This window comes from Miscanthus floridulus, chromosome 19, assembly GCF_019320115.1.
Source record: "Miscanthus floridulus cultivar M001 chromosome 19, ASM1932011v1, whole genome shotgun sequence".
NCBI classification, from domain to species: Eukaryota; Viridiplantae; Streptophyta; class Magnoliopsida; order Poales; family Poaceae; genus Miscanthus; species Miscanthus floridulus.
The window spans coordinates 33,064,530-33,086,016 of NC_089598.1; the positions used below are offsets into that span (position 1 = coordinate 33,064,530).

The 21,487-nt window shown below is 46.1% G+C and overlaps 1 protein-coding gene across 1 annotated transcript; it reads left to right on the top strand.

Annotated features, from left to right (window-relative positions):
• The first annotated feature begins 614 nt into the window (after window positions 1-614).
• LOC136527957 (uncharacterized) lies at window positions 615-8,614 on the top strand. The gene is made up of 8 exons (XM_066520828.1): window positions 615-800; window positions 922-975; window positions 3,056-4,291; window positions 4,546-4,601; window positions 4,692-4,925; window positions 5,271-5,562; window positions 6,533-6,729; window positions 8,287-8,614. The coding sequence occupies exons 3-8, from the start codon at window positions 3,083-3,085 to the stop codon at window positions 8,438-8,440; spliced, it is 2,142 nt and encodes a 713-aa protein (XP_066376925.1). The 5' UTR covers window positions 615-800; window positions 922-975; window positions 3,056-3,082; the 3' UTR covers window positions 8,441-8,614.
• Window positions 8,615-21,487: the final 12,873 nt, after the last annotated feature.

Consider the following 21,487-nt stretch of genomic DNA (forward strand, 5'->3'; position numbering starts at 1 on the left):
TTACCCAAAATATAAGACTCATTCCGCGTTTGGGTTGTGCTACAGGTAAAAAGTTCAATACTTATTTTTTGTCTTCTGCAACGACAAGATCCAAAAGAGAACCTTTTCTGTAAATGGATCTCCAGAAAAGATAATACTTCTGTGAGAGACCTATTTTAGGTTTGGTTTCTAAGTGGGTCTCGGAGATAGCCTTATTGCCTGTTTAGTTGCACTTCATTTTGCAAAATTTTTCAAGATTCCACATCACATCGAATCTTTGGACGCATGCATGAAGCATTAAATATAAATAAAAAATAAAACTAATTACACAGTTTAGACGAAATTCACGAGATAAATCTTTTAAGTCTAATTAGACTATGATTAAACACTAATTACTAAATAATAATAAAGGTGCTACAGTACCATTTCACAGAAAAATTCACCAACTAAACCAGACCTTATTACTACTGCAAGTCAGACAGAAAAATCCACAGCTCCTGACGTGGGCCGCCACGGTCAAAAGTCCGCGTCTATCCTCTGGACTCGACAGGCCCGATCGGCAGAAGGCAGACCCACGTGACTGGAAAACGTCCCCAGCCCGGCAGCCCCTTTCTCCCGTTTCTCTCGTCAGTTTCTCCGCTCTCCCCGCGGTTCCCGCTTCCTACAGCCACCCGGTCGACTCGGGTCGGCCTCCTCCCACTCCGCCGCCGCTCCGCTCCCCAGTTTCCTTCACCTCTCATCCTGTAGTCCTGCTCACCTTCCTCCCAGTCAAACCCTGCTCGGGAGCAAACGGATTTCGGATCCTCGGCTTTAGCACTCGCGTACGCCCCCAGCTTCCTTGTTCCTTCCTCTCCATCCCTTTGCTCCCTTCTCGATTAATCTCCGCTTGTTCTATTCCTCTTCCATCTAATTTTGTTTTGGTCCATTTGTTGAATCGCGCAGCTCGTGGACTTCGGGGTTCAGTTTGGGACCTGTTGCTCCGGCGTTCTTCGTCAGGTTGGTGTGCTTGAATTTTTTTGGGAGCAGTGGCGTGGAATGGTGGTCATTTGCTTTGATTTTTTTTTTTTTAAATTCTTCCTCGGATTGCTTCGGATGTAGTTTAGTTGGGGGATCTCTCTCTCTCTCTCTCTCTCCCTATAGCCTATAGGGTTTATGTTCGTGCTTTCGGTGTACCCCGTGGGCGGGACCTTATGTTTAGCGTTCGTGTGTGAGGTGATGGTGTGCTGTCGATTATGAGCGGCTGATCTGGGCGTTTTAATGATGTAACCTGTTCGGGTTGGGGGATTTGGTCGAGACAAGCGAGAGGTTTGTGGGGGAATGTTTCAATCATTCAATGGAGGCACAACTCATGTTGGGAGCTAGATTGCCATCCTTGTGAGTTCCAAGTCTGTTTCTATTTCCTTAAAAAAAAAGTCTGTTTCTATCAGTAAAATGTTCCCACCTGCATGCATATGGATCATCCATCAATGCAACATGCCATGGTTCCTGTTCTTCTTTGGTAGGATAATAATACTTGTTCTGGCCCCTTTTTATGCGTGATTGATCATCTAGTTACATATTGGATTGAGTGCATTATTTAAGGTGAGTAGTTTGGTGGTAATTTGTGATGAACCAGGGTTTGGTGGCTCCACGGCCTATTGTTCAATACGGCATGTTGAAATTTCAACATGTGTGCATTTTTTTTGTGTAGTTGCTGCAGTTGAAATGTGTAGTGTGATATCTGAGTCGTCTTTCTAAGGATGTGCTGTTGAGAACCTGCCCAAGTGTACTTGCTTCTTTTGAGGATTGATTGAGTTCTTACCATGTAGTACACAATCTTTGAGCTGTGCACATATTCTTCGGGATACTGGATGGTTATTCTGCATCTTTTTTTTTTTTTGAACGTAACGGCAGGAGCTCTGCCCTTCAATTAAGATAGAGAAGAGAGAGTTTTATGTACAAGGAAAATAGCCCTTCTGAGCAAACAAAACACAGTCAAGGCCCCATTCTCAACAAGTGGGCTTTATCCCCTCTCTAATCTGGCTCTCTTTCTTTGCACAATATCCTCCCTTACTCTGGAGGCCACCTGCAATGGTGACTCTGAAGTGTTGTTGAATATTTGCCTATTCCTTTCCTTCCAAATGTTCCATATTGTGTAGATCACCACATTGAGGAGTTTGGGCACCTTTTGCGTGGCCTTGTCCCACCAATCATCTATGTGCATTGGTTCTGGTTGTGTATTGGCGATCTGGGTGTCGAAATCTTCCCATACCAGTACCTGGTTCCACACCGCCTTGGCGAAAGGGCATAAGAGGGCCAAATGCAAACAAGTTTCCAAAGGACCATTGCATAGGACGCAATGTTCCTGGTGTGGCCATCCTCTTTTTTGCAAATTGTCCACTGTTAGTATTTTTTCTTGAACCATAATCCAAGCAAAAACTTTGCATTTATTTTCTGCATGCGCTTTCCAGATTTGGCTATACCGGAATCTTGTATAGGAGGCGCTGAACTGAATCCGGTATGCTGATCGGGTGGAGTAGTAGCCATTGGCCGTCCATTTCCAAACTATGGTGTCTCGAACGCCCGGGGTTAGCTGGACATTTTGGATTCTGATCCAAAGGGAGACAAACTCCTCAATGTGAGTAGCAGTGGTGATCTTACCCCTGAGAGAGCGTATCCATGTCCCGTTATGTAGCTCTTGCTGGTACGTCCTGTTTTTCCTTCTTACCAATTGGAAGAGGTGGGGTGATGTTCCAAAATGATCTGGATTATGTAGTTTGTGTGTGCCACTAAAACTGATGAACTTTCTCTTGCACATGTAAGTTGCTGATTTGTACAAGATGCTGACTGCTTGGATTGCAAAATTGCATGGGACCTAAATTAGGAAGGGTAGCTTCCCATCTGTTTGGTTTTATTTTGCATACCGTTTTTTAATATATATGTTGGTATTCGCGTGGAAATGCCAACATCCCTAATTGCGTAAAGTTTCTGTGGTAGGGTACCATAATCCTCAATATCTCCTCATACCTGAGATGTGTTCATTACATTCGTCATATTGTATATTAACAATTTACTGCATGTCTTGATGATTGCACAGGTGCCCTGCTAAAGGCTGTTTTGTATCATGGAGAGTACAGGCAAGGATGACAAAACAATTTCTGTCACAGAAGAGTCTTCTAGTCCTGGACAAAATTGTGAAGATGAAGGGGATTTGTCAAGGAAAACAGAAATTTTAAATGTAGAAGAAGCACCAAGTTCCTCGAATGTCAAATTAAACAATGAATCAGAAGTGCAGATCCAAGAGGGAGATGATGATTCAGAAAAGGGCTTAAATGGACAAATGAATGAAAGGACAAGCTCAGATGTCATGGAATGTGCAAGCTCAAACGAGATCACAAAAGAGATTCTTAATGAAGACAAATCTGAAGAGCCAGTGTTTGATGGAACTGAGGTTCCTGAAATAGAAGGAATGAGGAGTTCTTCCAATCAATCTGTGGAACTTGACTCAGAGGCTCAGGGGTCTGCACTCAATGACAGGGCTGTTGCAATAAAAAATTTTGTTAAAGAAAAGAGTGCAATTGCAGTTTCAACATTTATGCGGCGCCTTTCTGGCAAAAAGGACGAGAATGAATTTAAGGTTGAAGCTGACAAGACTTTTGGTTCAGAATGCATGGACTGCGAGAAGACCGGGACAGACGCTGAATCCAAGCCTAAAGAGGTGCAGCAGAAATCTGAGGAAAGGACTGTTTGGAACCCACTGAACTTCATTAAAATTGGCCGAGATTTTGATACTTTTGTAACTGGGGAAGCATTGAATGAAAATGTGCCTGTTTTGTTGGAGCCACCAACATTGAAGGGTAGGATAATAATATACACAAAACTGGGGTGTGAAGATTGCAAAATGGTTCGTCTATTTTTGCATCAGAAAAGGCTCAAGTATGTTGAGATTAACATTGACATCTTCCCTGGTAGAAAGTTGGAATTGGAGAAGAATACTGGACCATCCACTGTACCAAAAGTGTACTTTAATGACCTACTAATTGGAGGGTTAATTGAGTTGAAGAAAATGGAAGATTCTGGCATACTTGATGAGAATATTGGTGTTCTGTTCAATGAAGAACCCTCATCTTCTGCTCCATTGCCCCCCTTACCTGGAGAAGATGATGAATCAGGAAGTGGGAAGATTGATGAGTTGGCAACCATTGTCAGAAAAATGAGAGAGTCAATCACTCCTAAGGATAGATTCTATAAGATGAGAAGATTTAGTAACTGCTTTCTTGGAAGTGAAGCTGTGGATTTCATATCAGAAGATCAATATTTGGAGAGAGATGAGGTAAAGCATCTATGCTGCAGGTTAAATTTACTCTTTTATTTAAGCCATGTTACACCTTACAACATGGCTTTTGAACAACATTATTCTCGATTTATCTAATTTTGGTACTAGTTTTTATTTAGCTATAGATGGAAAAGTTACTTGTTTTATGCCATTATGTTGTGCAAGGATATTTCATTTAATCGAGCATTTTTTTGCCTACTGGAATTTGTATGGCTACCACTTTTTTTCATAGATTCCTGTTATCCATGTAGGCAGTGGAATTTGGAAGGAAGCTTGCAAGAAAATACTTCTTTCGTCATGTTCTAGAGTAAGTTTTGAAATTAGCATTTCTATTATATCCATCTGCGCTGGTTGACAATTTGGGTTCTTAATATTGAAACACTTGGTGACACTGCAGTGAAAATGTCTTTGAAGATGGAAACCATGTATATCGTTTCCTGGATCATGATCCCATAGTTATGACTCAATGCTACAACATCCCTAGGGGCATCATGGATGTTGCACCAAAGCCCATTGCTGAAGTGGCATCAAGGCTGAGGTTGTTATCCTGTGCCATTTTTGAAGCTTATGTATCAACGGATGGTAGACATGTTGACTACAGAAGCATCCAAGGTTCTGAGGAATTTAAAAGGTTAGTGCTTAGCCTCATAGACTTGATTAAGTTGCAAAACTTAAAGTATACTGCATAATCCATGTCTTGTTTACCTTCATATACTACAACGATAATATTTTGTTGGTTGTTCTGGACTTCTGGCTACTTCTGGCAGATTTTGAGTTAATACATATGTTTAGGTGTATAGGTTCATAATGTAATGAGTAGACATTGATACGTTGTTTGAGCTTGTCTCTTTATATGTTATGCTGTAAATACATAAATAGAAATTTTCTTTTGAACACATATTACTTAGTTTTTCTGTTTGGGGTCCCCAGTTATGATGATGGGTGCATTGCACTAACTCTCATTTCTCCTACATAGATATATTAGAACAGTTGAGGAGCTCCAGAGGGTGGAAATTGATGATTTATCACGTGAAGAAAAGCTTGCTTTCTTCATAAATCTCTACAATATGATGGCTATCCATGCATTAGTGACATGTGGCCATCCTGCTGGACCACTGGACAGAAGAAACTTTTTTGGATATTTTAAGTATGTCATTGGTGGATGTGCTTATTCACTGTCAGCGATCCAAAATGGCATTCTACGTGCCAACCAAAGGCCACCATATAACATTGCCAAACCTTTCGGGCAGAAAGACCAAAGATCCAAGGTGAACATATCAGATCCCATTCAAAAAGCTAAACATAGTTCTTTGTTTGCACCCACTTTCTTTTTCCCCAGAGTCGCATTGGTGCCTGGAATCCTCTTTGTTTTTCTTGGTGTTTGTGTCTTTTTTTTTTTGGGGGTTCCATGAAAATGTCTCATTCTACCCTTGCCGCCAAATAGATGTTCAGAAATTTGCTTGAACTATGACATTATAGAATTTGCATTTCTTTTCAAGACTGGATATATGTTCAACCTGCAGTTTTCCTTAGATAGGGAAGTTTAAGCGAAGTCGTTTGATATATGAATTGCGTGAAAAACAAAAAAATGTTCTATTCAACAAAGAACCTCTCTTTCTCTTGCAAAGATAGACATCTTTTAGTTTTCACGTGATTTGACACCCTACGAAAAAATCAATAATCCACTGCTAGTTGATATAATTTCATACTGATGCAATGTAATGCTATTTGTTTGTTGATTTCCGTCTAAAAAATGAATATGTATTGTCAAGAAGAGTTTCTAGTAGTTGATTGCAGAAGCAGATAGAAGGAATATAGATAGCGCATCAAACGAACCATTGTATCCTTAAATAGTAATTAGGATATTCCTTTTTGTGTTTCTGGAAAGTCAGATAGTTAGGTTCAGCAGGTATTGTTAACAAAGTTTAGATTTCAAATACACTACTTGCCAAAGAAAGTAAAAACATATTGTCGTAGAAGTTGTCTGCTCACACTCCCAGAATAGAGGTGGTTGTATCCACCGGAGGCCTAGAACTTTACCAACTTGCCTAAACAGGCATACATAGCCACAAGGCCACAACCCTTGCTACATTATAGCAGAACTACACTGCTGATACATTTCAGCATTAATTATAAACACTATTCTGACTAATTACTGAGTCCTACATGCCAGCCAGAAGTTAGCTAGATTTGTGATGAGAAAATATTTTCACTGTATTTTCTTCGTTGTAACTGCAGGTGGCCCTTCCATACCATGAACCTCTTGTTCACTTTGCTTTGGTATGTGGCACCAAATCTGGACCTGCACTTAGATGTTACTCGCCAGGAGATATCGATAAAGAATTGATGGAAGCTGCACGTGATTTCCTAAGGAATGGAGGACTGATTGTTGATCCTGAAGGCAAAATTGCATCTGCAAGCAAGATTTTGAAATGGTAAGATGACTGTTGTTCTTGCTTACTCATAGTACAATATAAATTTAATGCTTTCACTTTGGTAGTGCGCCATACTAAACTTGGAAAATCAAGTGCGTCGATGTGTCCAATTTTATTTATAACTTAAGATACAAGTTTAATTCAGATGCAAGGGCAACTATATAACTACAGAAATATAGCTAATGTTTGCTAAGAAAAAAGAAATATAGGCAATGATCAATTTTATGTTAATAACCTTTCTTTAAGTGCTGTAATTAATCTTGTTGACCAACATGAGAGTAACATAGATCTCAACTAATGCCTTCTTGTTCATGGTTTACTTGGATCTGCCCTTGTTATTGGTTTTGTTTGAGTATATGGTGGACAATCTCCAAAATGCTATCACTTTAACATTGCAGCTCTTGTATGGTACATGGCCACTTGTGTGATCTCCAACAAAAGGATTTGATGTTTCTGGGTTACATACCATAGTCAGTAGTTAGTTTTCATCACTTCCAAAATAATACAATTTGTTGTGGATAGGCATAACAAAGAGATATGGAAACTAGTGAAAGAAAATTGAAAACACCTCTGTATGTTTAACTGAGGCCGTTAGTTCCCGTTCCCAATGATGAGCAGGTTCTATGTGCTGATTTCGTTTTGGGGGCACTTTTCTGAGAAGATTGGCAAGATTTAAACCAGCAGGTGTGGGTGTCTCTGGCAGTCTAGCCTGTAACTGCCATAGTGGGAAATTAAAGAAGGGTAGTGGGGCTAGAAGAGAGAAACTAGATCTGTTGAGAAATGGCAATCAGAAGGGTGTAGAATAGTTTCTTTCTTGCTTGCCCTAATCTATCGCATAGCAGACTTTTTCAAGCTGGACTCAGCATCTTTCCAAATCTAAAGAGTTTCTCAACCTATTTGGATTCTGGCCTCGCCGGATTCTCCTCTGTTCCAAGCAGAGTGCAGCTATTTTTCAGGATGCAACCACAGGTTATGGGCGGAACTTTGCAAGGGCCAACAAATTAAGGGGATGTAGTTCAAAAAGTGGACTAAACATCTTCCACGTGATGAACCAGCTAATCTATTTGAGTTTGAAAACGAAAAACATACCCATTTGTTACCGGATGAACATAAATGGGTTATTTTATTGGGCAGACAATGTGCAAGCTGCAAACAATCATTTAGTAGCTTTACCTGATATGCAGTATCGTGAAATTGGGCAAGTATAGGTAATAAATTTATCGGAAAGTTCGAGTGTCATTTCTGCGGTTTAATGGTGGCAGGCTTGGATTTACGGTTATAAATTTCGAAATTTGCAATTGCCCCCAAATTTATTTAGGAAGAAGTCCATTTTACTACCCCAAACAACAACAAAATGGCTTGATATACTCTGTGAAACTATTTCAATTAATTTTGTAGAGTGACAGAGGACATCATATCTTATGTTAAAAAATACATTAAGAATTTTTCATGGTTATATCCATGTTCTGCTATTTATTTACTGTTGATGTCTTGATAAGATATAGCTAATGCTTTTATGATTAGTTTCTCAGATAGATATTATGTTCTGCATGACAGGTATAGCACAGATTTTGGTAAGAACGAGACGGAAGTGCTGAAGCATGCTGCGAACTATCTTGCGCCCACAGAGTCAGAGCAGCTCTTGGAACTTCTCGCGAGCACTCAACTGAAAGTCCTGTACCAACACTACGACTGGAGCATCAACATTTAGACGTAGCGTGTGTCTATCTATATGTTTTCGTTACATTCGCATACCTATTATTACACAAAGTTCCGTGGATTGGAATTCTCTTTCTGAAGCAGGACGCACGTCTGGCGGGGTGGTTCTTATCATTTTTCCGAATTCCGTTCATTCTATAAAAATGAGAATCCCCGACGCGTCTTCGCTATCGGTGCTATTAACTTATTTGCTGCCAGATGTGGAGCGAGCGAGCGTGCGTGAACGCTGACGCAGTGCGCATGATTGGTTGGAATACTTAACTTCTTGCCATTACGAGCGTGCGTTTGAGCTGCAGGGGAATTTTGTTTTGCTGACTGGCCCGATCTTTTTTTTTTCATAGGAGGATGCATCAGAAAAAGTTCATTCAACCTTCCTAAACTATTGCAATAGTCTGAACATCTTGCCCCTTGAACTCAAAACCTCCCTGCCATGGTTTAAAGTTGTTTCGAAGATGATTTTGTTTTTTTTAGTTTAAAAAATTCTGATAAGTATTTGATATAGTTCTTAAATCACATAAAATGTCAAGTTTCTAAAAAATAAAAAAGGGGATAGATTGGGATACGAAAAATCCAAATAAAAATTTAGAGCTTGTGAAAATATTTTTAAAAGCCTCAAAAAATAGATTTAGCTCTAGAAAATGGAAAAATGTTGAGAAAAATATAGAAACTTCACAAAACATTCTAGTCAACGTATATAATATGTTCTAAAAGCTTTGCATAGGAAAAAAATATGAGACACGGCCAGCATGACATACATTGATGCTGAATGTTTTGGGAAATTTTAGAGTTTTTTAGATACTTTTCTATTTTTCTATAACTAAATCTATTTTTGAAGTGTCTAGAGATATTTTCATGACGTCTAAATATTTTATTTGGATTCTTTTTTTTTTCCAGTATTTATCAATGATTTTTCTCAAAGATTTTAGAAACTCAGAGATATTTTCTATGGTTTAAAAACCTTATCAAGTATTTACTAAATTTGTTAACTAAAGAAAGATAAATCCGCCTTCAAAATCACTTCAAACTAGGCCAGTGAGGCAATTTGAATGATTTTAAGAGTTAAAGGGGATAAGATATCTGATTTTAGAGTTCAAGAAAAAAAAAATCAGACTACAAAAATAATTCAAGAAGATAGAATAAATTTTTTTTGATGCGTCAGCCTGGCCCGCATCACAGGAGGATTTTAGGCCCCGATCGCTTCTCTTATAATTCGTCCTTTTCAGCTTATTTTTTCAGCCGAAACAGTGTTTTTCTCTCACAACAAATCAATCGAAACAGTGTTTCGGCTTGTTTTTTTCAGCGAAGCGAATAGAGTTAAAGTTCGTGCGATTGACATAAAAGACATTGATGTATGGTGGACGAAAGCGTGTGAGTGCTAGGGTTATACATGTGTACTCATCTCAATGCTCCCCATCATCCTCTAGTCACCACCGCGTGACGGCCTCATCGATGTCCAAATTTTTTTATTTTTTAGCCATTTTTTAAAAGTTTTTCACAAATACACTTCTGGAGGGAAGATTTCAGAATCTAGACCCTTAGCTCGGCGCCATCGATGCTGGCGCCGAGCTAATACGTCTCGGCGCCAGCGTCCCTGGCGCCGAGCTCTTGGGCTTGAGACCCACGTGGAGGTGATATGGCAGGGAGCTCGGCGCCAGCCACCCTGGCGCCGAGCTCGGCGCCGTAGATCTTGGCGCCGAGCTCGACGCCATGGTGAACAGCGCCGAGCTTGTGTTTTAACCCCGGCCCCAACCTTCCTGCCCGAACCTTCTTCCTCTTCTTTCTCCTCTCTCTCTCAGGTTTTTCTCTCCCCACTTCGCCCTACCTCACGAATCGGTATATTGGACCTTGGAAACTTTGATTTAATCCGTAGATCTTCGAGAGCAATGTATCCTCACTCCCCTCCTAGTTTTTTTGCATCGATTTGGTATATATTAGTCGGATTTTTCAACCTAAGAATCGCCATTACTTAGGGTTTCATTCTATCCCTCAATATTTGTATTATACAACCGTAGGATGATGCAAAGGCGTGAAAAAGCTAGCAAACCTAAGCGCATGTAGTTATGTTATGGGTTCATTGTTGTGCATCAAATGAGAAACCCTAGGTTTAGGGTTTAATGTAATTGCTTTCGGTTCTTAGAACGAAATTGGTTCTATTGTAGTTATGGTTCTCATTGACATTTATTTGTGATGTTTTGATTTATGTTTGTTAAATTACATCTGTTTTATTAGATGCAAGAAATATTTCGGGAGGGGTTTTGGCGAAAACGGGGTCGTCCTCGAGAATTATACTCTGACACGTCTAGCAAAGATGCCCCCGTCCCTCCTGACCTCCCTGTCCCTAACTGTGACTATGGTTTCTCGGTCCATGTTTTTCAATCGAAATATCCGGACACAGCGGCACGATGCTTCTACACATGCAGTCGTTTTAATGTAAGAAATTATTTCCACTATCTTTTTTCTTTATTTGTGTATGTGGGGGTATTAACCCCTATACCCTTACGGCTAAGCTTGGGCTAGCCCGGATTGATGGGTTCAGTCCACCCGAAAGACGACGTGCGGCCCAGTTAACCTGATCGGAGTTCCGCACAAGGAATCAAGACGGATTTGGCGACCGAGCAGGATCCTGGTCGGTTAGAATAGGAATCCTTATCCGGCCACATATGGCAATTGTAACTGACTAGGATTAGTTTCCAGATCTGTAACCCTGCCCCCCGGACTATATAAGGCGGGCAGGGGACCCCTCTAAAAAACATCTCTCATTGACATACAGCAATACAAATCAGACGCGGGACGTAGGTATTACGCCTTCTTGGCGGCCGAACCTGGATAAAACCCCGTGTCTGTCTTGCGTCACCGTCTTGTTTGGGGCTTGTGCACCTGTCTACCGATAATCTACTACCTTGGGCATACCCCTAGGTAGACTGTCGACCATATTTCGTCGACAGTGGCGCGCCAGGTAGGGGGTGTGCGTACTGCTCTCCAAGCAAACAAGATGGTCATCATCTCCGGCTCCATGGCTACGCCCAACAGCCTCATGTTCACCGTCGGCCAGATCACTTGGACCACCGGCCCTGACGTCTCCATCGCCATGACCACGGAGGAGGCGTGGATTCAACCCGCGCCGATGACTACTTCACCTACATCGGCTATGGCTCCGACCATGGTGAACACGGCTCCGACCACGGTGAACACGGCTCCGACCACGACGAACACGGCTCCGACCACGATGGATCTGGCTCCGACCACGGTACATCTGGCTCCGACCACGCCTACAGCCACGCCGACAACCCGTCATCCGCTTCCCCGCTACAGAGGAAAGCAGATCGACGACACCGACCTGCTCGACTCCATCGATCGGGTCGGCATCAAACTCGCTAAAACCCTAGCTCTGGTAAGTACGATTCAAAGCCAACCTAATGAGTAGGTAACAGCTCCCCACAACAGATCTATCCGACCAGCTCGGGCCAGTCGTCTTGCACGGCTTGGAACAGATCTTGTGGTCGTATCTACTCCTGAGGGGCGCTCCGCTCGCCGCCAGCTAGCCTTCGCGACGGGTCTCCGACTCTACGAGTACGAAGTCCCGACGGGGAACCACCAGGTCCAGCCCTACGACCTACGAAACGCTACCTCCAGCTACGCGTACAACCTACGACGCCGCTCGGATCTGTGTCCTACACACCGATCTCGGCCGAAGCCATGCAACATCGTCAACATGGTCTGGATTGAAGATTATCAAGAAGGATCCGTCCACACAGTCCGAGAGGGTGACTCCAGCTCCTCATCCGGCATCGCATCCAACGCATCTGTCCACACCGAGCTTCAGCGTCACGAAGATGAAGGCGTCAAATACGATCTGGATCTACCAGACCACGCCCCGGGTTTCCCCCAATTTCCGTCTTTCCTGCCAAGACGAGGGGATTTGATCCATGTTGTCAGCAACGACGAGCCGCCAGCAGTTGGCGAAACAGAACAAGAAAAGACTGCACGTGAAGCACGCAATATTGACCGGTTTAATCACCGGCAAATCGAAGCTGAAGCAGACCAGGGGGCACGACGCATAAGGGTCCAACCACGTGACCTCAACGATGCTTTCGACAGGGTGGGGGACAAACAAGTCTTCAAGACCCCAAGCGCCAACATAGCCGTCGCCATGGTGACAATACAGCGGCTGCCCAACACTCCCGAGACCCAAGCGATCCGTGATGACATACAAGCTTATCTGACAGCTGCCATGGCTCAGACCGTAGAGATGAATCAAGCCCGGGCTCCATCCGTTTTTGTCGAATCAAGCCATAGCCGCCAATACTCAAGTCGCTCACAGCCACTCAACCAACATGGCTCGCGCAATAACGACCCATCGGACAACCGTCAAGGCGGAAACGATGGTCATGATGGTGGTCGGGACGACAACCGCCGCCGGGAGGATAACTGCCACGACGTTCGAGGCGACAACCGCCGAGATAACCGCGACAATCGCCGTGATAACCACGGTCGCAGGGCTAATCCAGATGGCAATCGAGATCGCCGCGATGGCAATAACGATCTCCGCCATTACCTCATCGGACGTGATCTGCGCGCTCGCATCAACCAGAGAGCCAACGATCGTGCATCCCATGAAAGCTATCGCCGTATGGAATATGACACTGCCCACGGCCCGCCGGGTTTGAAGCAGTTCACCCCACACCTTCGCCAAGTCATATGGCCCAAGAATTTCAAACTTGAGAAACTTCAGAAGTACGATGGCAAGGAAAACCCCGAATTGTGGGTCATGCTCTACGAAACTGCATGCCGCTCAGCCATGGCTGACGAGCACATCATGTCTAACTACTTCCCAGTCGCTGTTGGTCATGCAGGTCACCAATGGCTGGTTAGCTTGCCAGCGAACTATTTTGACTCTTGGTAGGAGCTCAGGCAGGCCTTCATCGACAATTTTATCGCTACTTGTGAACAACCCGGCAACAAGTACGACCTGCAACGGATCCGAGATCGGAAGGATGAACCACTGCGCGAGTACGTTCGGCGTTTCTCGGAGATGCGCATCAAGGTTCCATCAATCTCCGACAACGAAGCAATCGAGGCTTTTGTCACCGGCCTCCGGTTCCACGATGCCCTAAGAGACAAGCTCCTCCGGAAGAGACCCGAATCAGTAACAGCGCTTTTGGCCACCGCTAAGAAATACGCGGACGCTGACGACGCTAAAAAGATAATCGTTGAAGAAGCAGCAAGGGTTCAACTTTGTGGTCGCTGATTTCGACGGCACCTACCATGCTATTCTTGGTCGACCGTCGCTCACCAAGTTCATGGCCATACCTCATTACAGGTATCCGGTGCTCAAGATGCCTACTGAGAAAGGAGTTTTAACCCTCAGGGGCAACGTATACGCAGCTTATACTTGCGAGGACGACAGCTTCAAAATAGCAGAGGCCCACGACCTCTCTATTCGCATGGCCGAGACCATGCTCGACGCTAAGAAGACCTCGGCCGATCACCTGGAGATTCCAGAGCTCGAGGCTCCGCGCAAGAACATCAGGTCCAAGGAGCACAAGACGATCCGGCTGGTCGAGGGCGATCCCAGCAAAATGGCCCTCATCGGGGCCGACCTGGATCCCAAATAGGAAGACGCGCTCGTCAGGTTCTTGAGGGGCAACGTGGATGTGTTTGCATGGAAACCTTCCGACATGCCCGGTGTACCTCGGAACTTGATTGAGCACTCCTTAAATGTCAACAGCAAGGCCAAACCAATCAAGCAGAAGCTACGATGGTTCGCGACAAAAAGGAGGCGATTAGGGTAGAAGTTACACGGCTTTTGGCAGCCGGATTTATCAAAGAAGTGTATCATCCGGAATGGTTAGCCAACCCGGTTCTTGTACGCAAAAAGAATAATGAATGGAGAATGTGCGTTGATTACACTGATCTCAACAAACACTGCCCTAAGGACCCCTTTGGCTTACCTCGCATAGATGAGGTCGTAGATTCAACCGCCGGTTGCGAGCTGCTTTCCTTTCTCGATTGCTACTCTGGTTATCACCAGATCGCTCTCAAAAAGGATGACCAGATCAAGATATCTTTCATCACGCCTTTCGGTGCCTACTGCTACACGACTATGTCGTTCGGGCTCAAAAACGCCGGTGCTACCTACCAACGCGCTATACAGGCCTGCCTCAACAACGAGATAAAAGACAGCCTCGTCGAGGCTTACGTCGACGATGTAGTTGTCAAAACCAAGGAAGCACATACCCTTGTTGACAATCTGGAACGCACCTTCACAGCCCTTAATGCGTTCCAATGGAAATTAAACCCAAAGAAGTGCATCTTTGGTGTCCCTTCTGGCATATTGCTCGGCAACGTCGTCAGTTATGACGGCATACGCCCTAACCCAGAGAAAGTCAAAGCTGTCTTAGACATGAAGCCCCCAAAAAAGGTGAAGGATGTCCAGAAGCTTACCGGCTGCATGGCTGCTCTAAGCCGTTTCATATCAAGATTAGGAGAAAAAGGACTACTATTTTTCAAACTGCTCAAAGCGTCCAAGAAGTTTGAGTGGTCGGAGGAAGCAGACGCTGCCTTCACGCAGCTGAAACAATACCTCATGTCACCTCCAGTACTTACTGCTCCCAGAGAAGACGAAACTCTCCTACTTTACATTGCGGCAACCAATCAGGTGGTTTCCACTACAATGGTGGTCGAGCGCGACGAGCCAAGCCACGCCTACAAGGTACAGCGGCCAATTTATTTCATTAGTGAGGTACTCAACGAATCCAAGACCAGGTACCCACAGATTCAGAAACTGCTCTACGCCATACTGATAACATCCTGAAAGTTGAGACATTACTTCGACGGATATCGTGTGGTGGTCATGACCGAGTATCCTTTGGGGGACATCATTCGCAATAAGGATGCGAACGGGCGCATCGTCAAATGGGCAATGGAGCTATGCCCCTTTTCCTTGGAATTTGCAAGCCGTACTACAATCAAGTCCCAGGCACTCGTCGATTTCATCGTCGAGTGGACAGACTTAAGCACGCCTGCCTCTCTGGGATCCGACGAATATTGGACGATGTACTTCGACGGTTCTCTCAACATTGACGGTGCGGGAGCAGGAGTTCTTTTCGTGTCACCATCCAAGGAGCAGCTCCGGTACGTCCTCAGGATTTATTTCCCAGCATCTAATAATGCCGCCGAGTATGAAGCATGCTTGCATGGTCTACGCATTGCGGTTGAGCTTGGAGTTAAACGTCTCTATGTCTACGGAGATTCGGCTCTGGTCATCAACCAACTCAACAAGGACTGGGACACGACCAGTGAAAAGATGGACGCATATTGCAAATTGATAAGAAAGCTAGAAGGCAGGTTCTATGGCATCGAGTACATACACGTGGTCTAGGACAAGAACCAGGCAGCGGATGCGTTGTCAAAGTTAGGATCATCCCGAGCCAAAATCCCACATGGCATATTCGTCCAAGACCTGCTCACGCCCTCCATTGAAGATGAAGATTCAACGACCGACAAAGTTTCAGACCAGCAATTAGTGGCTACGGTTTCGGCACCGAGCACAACCGAGCCGCTTCCAACCACTCATGAGAAGGACTAGAGAATGCCTTTCATCAAGTACTTGACAGATGGTAGCGGTTATATCGATCGAACAGAAAATGAGCGCCTGATGCGTCGTAGTAAGCAGTATCTGCTCGTCGATGGCAAGTTATGGCGCAAAAACGCTAAGGAGGAAATCTTGATGAAGTGTATAACCCAGGAGGAAGGCGAGCATCTCCTAGACCAAATCCACTCTGGCTCCTACGGCAACCATGCGGCCTCAAGAACACTGGTCGGTAAGGCTTTCCGAGCAGGGTTCTATTGGCCGTCAGCAGTGGCCGACGCAGAGAAGCTAGTCCACCGCTATGAGGGTTGTCAGTTCTTCTCCAAGAGAATCCATGTACCAGCACATGAGATCCAGACGATTCCAGCCTCTTGGCCCTTCGCATGCTGGGGACTGGACATGATCGGGCCTTTCAAACTAGCTCCTGGGAAATTTACATGCGTCTTTGTGCTAATTGATAAGTTTTCTAAGTGGATAGAATACATGCCTCTGGTACAGGCATCCTCAGAGAAAGCTGTCACATTCCTCGACCAGGTCATCCACCGTTTCGGCGTGCCCAACAGCATCATTACTGATCTGGGTACTCAGTTCACCGGGAACGCTTTTTGGGACTTCTGTGATGAAAGGAGCATAGTTGTAAAATACGTCTCGGTGGCACATCCTAGAGCTAATGGACAAGTCGAGCGGGCAAAAGGCATGATCTTGGACGCATTGAAGAAGAGGATGTACAGAGAAAACGATAAAGCTCCTGGAAGATGGCTCAAGGAGTTACCAGCCGTGGTCTGGGGCCTCCGAACTCAGCCTAGTCGTAACACCGGCATCTCACCATACTTTATGGTTTACGGCGCTGAGGCAGTCCTCCCACCAGATATAGCTTTCAGATCAGCACGGGTAGAGAACTTCAACGAAGGCAAGGTCAATGAAGTACGGGAGCTAGAAGTCAACAGCGCAGAGGAGAAAAGGCTTGACTCTTGCGTACGCACGGCCAAATACCTTGCTGTTTTGCGCAGGTACTACAACAAGAACATTAAAGAGCGTTTCTTCGTGGTCGGGGACTTAGTCCTGAAGTGGAAGACGAACCAGGCTGGTGTCCACAAACTCGCAACCCCATGGGAGGGACCCTTCATGATCAAGGAAGTCACACGTCCAACGTCTTACAGGTTAGCTCATCTGGATGGCACAGACGTACCGAACTCATGGCACATCGACAAGCTTAGACATTTCTATGCTTAACTACTAAGATATGTACTCTACTTGTATTTTCGATTTACTTTACTAAAGCAACTATGATTTCTCCGACCACTCTAATGTGTCACTCCGAATTTTATGGTTATTCTAGCTTAAGCCAGTACAAGCCGACCACCACTCCTTCTACGATTTTCGGAGCAGGCCCTGTCTCCGGTTCCTCCCAACACGTGCACGGGATCCGCTCTCTACGTTGCGGGTGATCGGCAGGTCCCCCCTAGTTTGACTTGTCTGCGTCCACGTGTGCACAGGTCATAGTACCTCACACTCCGACCACATGCCAGACTAGGGCCGCACAAACTTTTCAGGATGACATGTCGAGCAAAATGGTACAACTAAACAGAACGTTAACACGTTCCCACTTAGTTACACCAACAAAAAATTTCAAGCTTAAAGTACGTTTTGTATAAAACAAACAAGCTTATAATGATATACAATTACGTTATTATAAGCTTGCCTGAAAAGGCTCAAGTTTACAATAACACAACTATGTCCTCCTTCTACAGCTCTAAGCCTATTACATTGGCTGGTCGGGGTGCATGGCATTTACTGCTCGCCGCCTCTGATACCCTACTCGAGTCTCGGGGACTCTTGAGCTAGTCAAGCTGAAGGGGATGGCCCCACCGGTGCCTGGCTGGTCGAGACCGCAGGCTTCGTTGGTTGGCTCGCAGCTGATGACATTTCCAGCTGGCTTGTCGATGGCATACCCTGCACAGGTGCTGTCCCACCTCCGCACAGGTTAATATCACGAATTATCTTTGATGACAAATCCAGCTGGGCCGTCCGAAGCTCTTCGTCCTTGTCTGGGTCTATCTCCTTTGGGTACCCAGCCTCCAAGCGTTTGAGATCGATCAGGGGGTAGTGAGCACGCACCATGCTTAGCACATGGGCACCCGTGTACTCACCCGCCTCCTTTACGAAGTCTTGGAACCATCCCCATGCTTGCTTGCATCTCTCGACCAATTCGAGCTGGGGCCTCCTTAGCTCTTCCTCTATGAGTGCCGGGTCGATAAGGTCGAGGACGGGCACAATGCTAGTTGCCATTTCTTGGCACCGCTTGTTCCACGTGTCCCGCTCCTCGGTGGCCTTAAGGCATTGTGCTTTCCAGTCGTCATGCTCCTTGATCACGGCCTCCAGGTGCCTCTTGGCATTGACTTTCAAAACTGAAAGCAGTACAAGACATCAAACGTGATGACACGACAAGGCAAGGTGGGCAATAGAATGAGAAAGGTGGTCTGGAGTGCTTACTTTTCAGGTCGTCCTTCATTCTGTTAGTGTGGTCTTGGAGTTCTGACTAGCTGCGTGCCAGTTTCTCGTTGTCCTCCTTCAGGCGACCACATTCTGCAAGCACATGGCTGTTCTCCCCCTGGAGGCGGGTCACTTCAGCTTCTAAACCTGCATTACAGCTATTACTGCCAAGAACACAATAACACAAGTCCCGCACTTGCTATGATACGGTGAAAACTTACCTGTTCTCTCCCGCTCTTTGTTTTTGAGCTGGCCGACCAGGTTTTGGTTCTGTGCTTCTCGGTCTGTCCTCTCCTGGTCGGTGGCTTCAAGTTGGTGCTGTAGGCGTTCCACTTCAGCCGTCAGCTCCTTATTGGTCATCGTGATTCCTTCTATCTGGTCGAAGCACCTTTTTCGGTATCTTGCAGTTTTTATTAAGTCCTACATTCAGACAAGCTACGTCAGACGGTTCGACTACACAACAGGGTCAAAGAACTCAAGCCAAATATACCTGGACTTCCGTCACCAGACGCTTGGCCGCCCGTTCGACTCTTAAGGTCTCTTCGACCTCTGGGATTTCCTCGTGCATGACCCATTCGTCGTTTCGATAGCGCGACACATATACATGTTGTCGCCTATCTTAGGGACGGCCCAGGACTTCTTCCACTTCTTCCTCTTCAGCCTCCTGTTCGGGAGGCGGCACTGGTCTGGAGTTCGCAGACTCCACGACCACCAGGGCTTTCCCACGAGCCGTCGCGTCGGCAACCATGTTCTGGGCAACTTCTGGCTGCTGCCCCTCGGCTAGATCCAGCTCCCTTGGCGCCGTGGTATCCGCCTCAGCAGGGTTCATGCTTGGAGCACTTGTATTCTGCTCGGTTGTCTTCTTGACCAGCTGCTCGGGGACTGGCGTCTGGTCATCCGCCTGCTGAGGCCCAGGTGGAGTCCCTGCCATGGGCTCCTCCACGGCTGGGTGCTGGGCAGTTTGTCCCACCGTTGTTCGTGAGGACATTCCGCACCCAGTTAGCTGGTCGGGGCTTTCGGTGGATGCCGATCTAATGCATTCAGAGACAAATTCAGAAGATAATAGCATCCAATGCAAAATGCAAGCTTACATAAAAAACATAGATACTTACAGTTTCGACTTGCGGAAGGATGTGGCGAAGGAACGTCTCCTCGACCGCCCCGGCTCCGCTTCCTCGGCAGTTTCCATCGGGACTTTTTCAACCTCCGGTATGGGTGTCGGAGTATGATGTGGCATGTTTCCTTCGCCTATCCTCTGTGTCGCAGTGGTCGGTGCTATGACAACTGCTGGCCCAGAGGAGCCACCCTGCTCCGTCGGTCCCACCTGCCTTCTCCTCTTTCGGGGGACGAGCCAGAAGATGTCCGCATCCTCTGCTTCGTCATCCGATAGGGGGAAGATGGCTTGACGTCGTTTGCTGGCAGCCGGACGCTTGCCAGCGGCTCTGGTCGAGGCGTCCTCTACGGTCTCGAGAACCGCCCAGTGAATGTCGTCGGTCCTGGCGCTGGTCTGGGCGGCTGGGCCGGTAGCTTGCGGCCATTCTACACCGGGGGGAGGCGACACGAACACTTCTGCCCGGTCACGGCCATTACACTGAGACACAAAATGAAGGAAAATACAGTTATTTTCTTGATACAACATGACTCTATAGTTAAAGGGAGGCGTCATTTACCTTTGGGGGAGGTCGAGCCAGCTTGAAGGCGTGCTCGATGGCGTTCAGTGCAACATAATTGGGATCGGCCAGGTTGAACAGCTCTCCAATCCTGGCCTTGATCTCCATCTTATCGAGCGGCTCCTTCCTGGTCCTCGTTGGATCAGCGCCTCCTTGGTACTCGAAGCCAGGATGAATCCTTTTCTGGCAGGGCTGAATTCTTCGGCTGATGAAGTTGTCGACCACGCTCGGGCCATCAAGCCTTCCCCACGGGATCATCCCGAGCAGTTCGGCAATCTGCTCCAAGTTCTCGGGCTTCTCTGACCAGCTACTCTTCTTCTCTGGAATCAGCCCCACATCGCACAGAGTGATGGTGTTCGGCTCTTCACGGATGTAGAACCACTTCTTGTACCACTCGTCCAATGAGGTGTTCCAGGGGCAGTGCAGGTATTGAGCCTTCATGCCGTCACGCAGGTTCAGGTAGACGCCTCCAGCGATCTTCGAGCCACTACTCCCTTTCTTCCGAAGACAGAACAGGTGGCGAAAGAGGTCGAAATGGGGCTGGAAGCCACCATAAGCCTCGCAGAGATGGATGAAGGTAGAGACAAGAAGAATCGAGTTGGGATGCAGATTGCAAATCCCAATCTCGTAGTACAAGCAGAGACCCTGAAGGAAAGGGTGCACTGGAATCCCAAAACCCCGTTTGAAGAAGTCTTCAAAGACCACAATCTCACCTGGTTGTGGATCGGGGAAGCTTTCTCCTTCCGGCGCACGCCATCCCGCAAGTGCCTTGTTGTGGAGCACTCCCATGGCGACGAGGTCCTCGATGGTCTGCTCATTGCTCCGCGACTTCCACCATTCCTTCGCCATGACCCCGCCTTTCTTCTGGGCGTCTCTCTTCGCCATTAGTTCGTCCTTACTAAGTGGGTGGATGCGGGAGACAAGGGGATTGGCGATGATTTTTGGGGGAATAGGGTTTCGGCAGGAAGAAGAAGAAGGTTGTGGCGGCGGATGACAATGGGGAACGGTGTGAGTAACTTACCAGATCTACATTATATAAAACAAAGAGCACCGTCGTTTTGTTCGCCCGAGAATATTGGGAGTCGTGCGCACGCGCCGCAGACGGTTGTTCACACAACCTCAAAATCTGCGCCAATAAATGCGCTCCTTCGTTAACAGTGTACGTGCCTCTTCGTTGATGGTGTAAGAGGGCCCACACTGACACACCTCAATACAGGTGTCAACCGACTGTTTGCAAAAAAAAGGAAGAAGACAGAATGACGTACTATACCTATTTACTTTTTTG

Excerpts from the sequence above, each read along its gene's own strand:
- LOC136527957 (XM_066520828.1), top strand. The coding sequence starts at position 3,083 with ATGGAGAGTACAGGCAAGGATGACAAAACAATTTCTGTCACAGAAGAG. Across the intron at positions 4,926-5,270 it reads GGTTCTGAGGAATTTAAAAG|ATATATTAGAACAGTTGAGG; the intron begins GTTAGTGCTTAG and ends TCTCCTACATAG. Across the intron at positions 6,730-8,286 it reads GCAAGCAAGATTTTGAAATG|GTATAGCACAGATTTTGGTA; the intron begins GTAAGATGACTG and ends TCTGCATGACAG.